The sequence below is a fragment of the Cyrtonyx montezumae genome, unplaced genomic scaffold (assembly GCF_038088225.1).
Source record: "Cyrtonyx montezumae isolate F1298 unplaced genomic scaffold, pur_monq_1.0 scaffold_1, whole genome shotgun sequence".
Taxonomy (NCBI): Eukaryota; Metazoa; Chordata; class Aves; order Galliformes; family Odontophoridae; genus Cyrtonyx; species Cyrtonyx montezumae.
In genome coordinates, this window is record NW_027071825.1 from 9,208,633 (window position 1) to 9,214,632 (window position 6,000).

General features: G+C 49.6%; 1 protein-coding gene across 6 annotated transcripts in view; it reads right to left on the reverse strand.

Annotated features, from left to right (window-relative positions):
- The window catches only part of RNF220 (ring finger protein 220), a 153,809-nt gene extending 148,140 nt beyond the window's left edge, over positions 1-5,669 (reverse strand). For 2 of the 6 annotated variants that reach the window (XM_065740066.1, XM_065740057.1), the window contains exon 1: positions 4,951-5,663. In XM_065740066.1, coding sequence (XP_065596138.1) covers positions 4,951-5,575 — 625 coding nt within the window. In that variant the 5' untranslated portion in view covers positions 5,576-5,663. Of the gene's footprint in view, positions 1-4,950 lie in introns of all 6 variants that reach the window. The other 4 variants (XM_065740048.1, XM_065740022.1, XM_065740039.1 and 1 more) reach the window with 4 other exon arrangements.
- Positions 5,670-6,000: the final 331 nt, after the last annotated feature.

Here is a 6,000-nt window from a genome sequence, read left to right on the forward strand (position 1 = left end):
GCTGAGCACCTGGTCCCAAACCATCCGCATTGCCAACAGTGACACTGAGATAAGATGCCCTCCAGCCCATGAGAGACGTCCAGATACCAGGATGGCACTCAGGCCATTGAGCCCTCACCCTACAAAGCCTCCCCTAAAGCACTGGAAGGAAGCTCCTTGTAACATTTCTCATACTGGAAGCAAGACCAGAGGAGAAGGCACAGCTGCGTTTTGGTGCAGAGCCTTCTGCATGCCTGCCCAGTGTCAGCCCAGGCTCCCTGGGATGAGGGATTGCTATCCTATGTTCCCATATAGTGAGGGATGCTACAGGACAGACAGTCGCACATACTAAATGGCTTTGCAAGTTGGTTCCTATAGGGAAACAACACCAAAATCAGATGAAGAGGTTGAGACTTTGAAAATTTAAACTATCTTAATTAGAAGCAAAGTGATTTTTCCTGAAAATCCCAATAGAATTACACGGGCTCGCTGTGGTAGACCTGAGATGCACTCTTGGCTCTGCAAACAGGCACGGGACACAGGCGGGTGTGAGGGACTGCACCAGCAAAAAGCCAATGCATCACAGCTCTTGTGTTTTCTGAATTAAAAAGTGGGCTGTGTCACTCTGCCTGGAGCCAGTTACCCAGAATCCACAGTGCTGCGGGAAACAAGGACACGGATTCCAGCTCTTCCTCTTCTGGGGATGCAGAGGCATGCAGCGCCTTCCTTTTCCCGCTGCAAACAGCTGTGCACCATGAGCCCAGCACTGATGAGAAAAAGTACAAAACACATTCTTCCCCAAAACAGTGGTGAGAAAGTAGACCTCAGCTCCAGGTTACTTTGCTTTCTCCTCTCTTCTGCTGCAATTCAAGATGCCAGCAAGGGCTGAAGGAGAAAGCAGTGCTGGTGGCCAAAGGACACCCGGCTTATCACTGCCACCATCTATGTTTTCCAGAGGAGAGACAAAGGACAAGACCACAGTCACAGATGGCACCAAACCCCACCGTCCACGTTCAGACTGAGCTCTCTGACTCCAGACTGGCTCCCAGGGGAGCTTCATGTGTGTAACCCAGTGCCACACCAGTGCTGAACCAGTCCCACCAACTGCTGCTCCCAGTTGCTTTGCATAGCCAAATATTGACCTCGGAAGTTATCAAATCTGCTTTTTTCTTTTTTTTTCTCCTGAAGAGCAGGGGTGAAAAATGCCCCCCAGGTGTACTGATGTGACTGAGGACCACAAACCGTTGGATAGATTGTCACCATTCACTCGTAGCAGCCGCTCTCCTTGGAGTGCAGCATTAGCAGAAAACAACTTTGCCCCTGCTATGAATTTGCATTAGAAATCCATAATAAAAATAAAGCCTAATATTATACAAATGGGTACAGTGCTCTATAGTGCTCCCGATACAGATTAAGGTTAGGCAGATTTCAGATGACAGTTATTTACCTCTGTCTAACACCATGTACGCACAAATGGAATTTATTTTATAGCTGCAGATATTAAGCAGAGGAGGAGACGAGAGGAAATCTTAGAGTCTCACGTAAAATATAATTACGTCTGTTTTCTGCTCCTTGGAAGGCAAACAAAGAGGGGAGAATGGATCTGCTGCTAGCATTTAATGGGACTTGTCTAAACGATATCACACAGATATCTACTGCTGACAATTCCAGAGCACCTTCACGCTTCAGTTTTCTATGGGAATTTCAGAAAGACCTCGGTGGCCTTGGTGGGCCCAAAGCACCTGCATAGGGGGAACGTTTCCTTCCTTCAAGACCCACAGGCTGTCAAAGAAAGAGAAAAGCAGTGGCTAAGTGCCGTGCTTGCTTCCTGCTGTGTGTGCCCACTCCTCCAGCGTCTCCCAATTCCTTGCGCAAGCATCACAGCCCAACCAGGAAACTGTCGCTGCCTCCTGAATTTTGCAAGTTAGCAAGTGAAATAATAAAACAACGCTTTAACTGTCGGAGATCCTGGCTCAGAAAGTGCACTTTGGTCATTTCCTTTAATAACCGTAGTTTAGCGGTAATGATTTATAACAGTTCATAATATTCTACTAACTGTACTATATTAATAATACTCATACTTTGCCCTTGTGCAGCTCCTTCTGTCAAAACCTATGGAACAGCTGATGCCAGCCCTGTGCTGCAGTGGGTCAGGATTTGGAGTTGGGATCTGCAGTCCCAGCACAGCGTGCCACCACAGAGCTCCACTCCTGGAGCTGCCTGAGAGCCACTGGTCCCTGCAGGGAAACTGAGGCTGACAGAGCAGGTTCTGATGGGATGGAAGCTGTGGCCAAGAGGTTGCAAGTCTCTGACACACCAGCAGGTCATGGCCAATGCAAGATGAAGAGCAAGTGGAAGAAAGCAATGGGAAGCTATCTCCTCTGGCTATGGACTTCTGCCCATCACATCGTGGGAAGGTGACATCATGGTGGCTGCACGCAAAAGGCTATCAGGACAGATTTTATCAGAAACAGAGAGTAAAACCAATTGTCTTTATATTGTATTGTATTTTTTTTCTTTTTCCTTCTGATTTTAAAATGGGGCTCTAGATTTCTTTTCCAGAAAGGAACACACTTAATTTCCACTCCTTCTAGGAATCTCGGCTGTTGTGGGTTTATTGAAGGAAACCCATAAATTACATCGCCCGGTGTCTTTAACGCATGCTTTACAAGAAGCCCCCAAACTCCAACAAATGGCATCACATTTCTCAGCAGCATCCAGCAGAAAGACCCCATCCAGCACACGGTGCTGCTCCCTGGGAAGGCTCTGCCTTGTGCAACACTTGGGTATCCTCAGTGCCTGCATTTCACAGCACTGTGTCTGTCGACCTCAGCCTGGTTTGCTGAACAGTGAGGAACATCATCTCACCTCGACATGCTCAGAGCATCTGCTCCCTTGCTGTGAGCATCCCATGGACTGGGGTGATGGTCCAGTGCATGTGAGACTCACTTCAATACAAGCCTATCACACAGGGAGAGCTGCCAGTGGTGGTGACAAATCCCAAATCATTTGATAGAAGTCAGCATATGTGAGAAAACAGGATGAGATTCTGTTCCCTCAATGCTTAGGTCTAAAGAGAGCCAATTCTGTCTTTCCAAGATGGAAATGCCTGGCTTTGGATTCTCATTGTGTTTCAAAGTATCTCAAGCATGAAGTTATTTTTCAGGAATATTAAAACAGTGCAATAAATTCCTTTAAAAATTTTTAAAAAATCACCCTTTAGGCTATGAAGTAAAATAAACATTATAATGAGCCATCCAAAAAAGGTTCTTATGCAGTGCTACTGAAGGCTCCGCAGTGCAACTATAGTAACTCACCACCCACGCAACACAAATGCTTTCAGGAATCTGAAAAATACGACTGCAAAGCTGAGCCTGCAAACCTAAACAGCATGCACTGCATGTGGGAAGGCGATGCTGCTTGAAGAAAATATTCAACGGTTGCAATCTCTGCTAGAAGTCCTTTTGCATCTTGCCCAGGAGCTATGGTCTCCTACCTGCTCTGACACATGGCCACATCGAACCGGCACACCCAGATCCTCAGAGCCCAACAACCCCTGTGTATGCACTTAGAAAGCAAAGCCAAGCACATGCATGTGTAAATGGCACGACAACAAACAGTCCCATCCCCGCGTATCGCACACCAGATAAACCCGCGGTGCTGATGGAGCCGAGTTTCCATGGCGCAGCATCTATATATGATGGAAATACGATACAGAGCCAACAGACATGTTTAGTGTAAACTGTCCCAGTAGTTACGCAAGAATTTTAATGTCAGTGGAACATCGGGGATGTCGCCTTTGCTCTGCTCTGCCGCGCAGCAGACATAAAACGTCCCCGTTGAGATCCCACCTGCCTTCCCCATGCAGAATAAGGCACGGAACACAGAGCTTCTGCCTTCAGCAGGAATCACCCTGCAAATGTGGACATAAAAGACACACTGGCGGCATATTTCAAAAGCAAAGAGCGATGGATTTACAAGGCAGGTTGATTTTATGATGACTTTTATTGAAAAGGTACGCGGGGTTTAGGCAGATGCCTTTTAGCGGCGTTAAGTTAGCGCGGTGCCTAATGCAAGGAGACAGGCTGGGGAAGCAGCGCCGACAGGGAAGGCAGCGCCACAACATCTCTATTACCTCTTTGGCATCATAAAGGGGAGAGGAAAAATCATGCCTGAAAGGGAGAGGGGGAAGCGGGGCAGCAGATTTTCATCACAAAAAATATAGTAATCTTAACTACAACAACAGAAATAGAATTGTTTTCTAGGAAGATAATTCAGCAGAACAAAGGAGCCTATGTATAGCAGCAAACTCATTGCTCCTTAGAGGCAAACTGACCGTAACTCTGCTTCTTCTGGGGTACCAGCCCTCCTCAAAGCCCTGGAGCCCATCCCTGGACACTGTCCCTGTGCCAACAGGGAATGGTGATGGGTGAGTGGCGAGTTATGTCTGTGGAGCATCCCCTTCCAACCACTACCAATGGGGAAAACACACAGGACCTATTTGGGATTCAGCTTTACGACCTGAAAGAACAGATTTGGGTTTATGCCTTGAGGAGGGAGCACAGTGGCTGGGCACAAGCCCTGGTGGTGATGCATTTGCTCAGTGTGCACGAAGGAAAGATTGAGATAAAAGTCCCAAAGCTCAAGGTGAATATCCTACAAGCTCTGGGGAAGTCTCCACCTGAAGCTTTGTTCACACACATGGATGTATAGCACCTGTTTCCCTGTTTCAGAGCTCAGTTACCTTTCCAGACACAACATCAGGTCAGCAGTGCCTGGAAGACAGGTTTCCTTCCAGAGCACCTCCCCTTGGAACCTGTCACTGTCCATTTATAAGAAACGTGGCAATGCTGTAGGGCTGCAAGGAGCAAAGGCTGCTCATCCCATCCTTCAGCACAAGGACAGCCACCTGCTGGGTATCCCAACCGCACGCAACTACAGGAGCGCCAACAAGCCAACGGAGGTACTTACATCTGTCACTTCGGTCTTCAGGACTGGATGAGGTCTCCCGGTCCGAAATGAGGCCCGAAACCGCAAAGATCTTCTTCCCCGTCTCGTCAACCTTGAGCGAGCCGGGGGAGCTGGAGGGGAGCTGGGTGCCAAACTCGTACTCCTTCCCGTCAGCATCCGAGAAGCGCAGGTGAGGAGAGTCAGTGTCATGGCAGTTCTTCAGGCGCTTGGCCGGCGTGAAGGCCGACTGGTAGCTCTCCCGGTCCTCGCTGGAGGCAAAGGGGCGGAAGGCCCCGACCCCGCTGTGGTTCAGCATGCTGATCGGGGTGCAGTCCAGGTTGGGGGGCGCAAACTGCGGGTGGAGGTGAAGCAAAGAGGGAGGAAAGTCACGGTTGGCGAAGGCGCCCGGCACCCCGCCTTGCCGGTGGTACATGGAGGCGAAGGTGTAGGAGCCGTTGGTAAAGGGGATGTGCACATCCTTGTCAGCTGAGACCGGGACCCCGAAAGGCCTCGGCTGTTGACACGGGATGGAGGCATCGCGGCTGGCTTCGGCAGTGGAGGCAAGCACCATCAGCGCCGGGGAGGCCAGCGGGTTGGGGAGGTAGGGCGAGTTCTCCATCTTGAAGGCGGCCCGGTGTAAGTCCATCGGAGTGTCTTTCCTCAGCGGGATCGTGCGCAGAACGACCTTCCCTGAAGGGAAAGCAAAGCGAGGGCTGGGGAACCTACTGGAGCATCATCACCCTCCGGGTGCTGCAAGGAAACAGAAGAGAGAAAACGATGGGTTAGGTGTCGGTCCCACCGTGCTGCTCGCTCAAGGAAATCAATAGAAAACTTCACACGCCGCCAGGAGCGGCTCTGGCCCTCCAGGTTAAGGGTATCATTCAGTGCAGGTGGATGAAAGGCAAAGCAGGGAGAGCAGCACGCAGACTTCATCACCCGCTAATAAACAAGCTTTGGTCTGAAATTAGGACGGTAACTCCAAATGATAATTGGGATTTGATACGGCAAAAGCGGCATGTACATCTAATTGCAATCCACTCAAGAATGCCCACACATACGCACAGCCCTCAT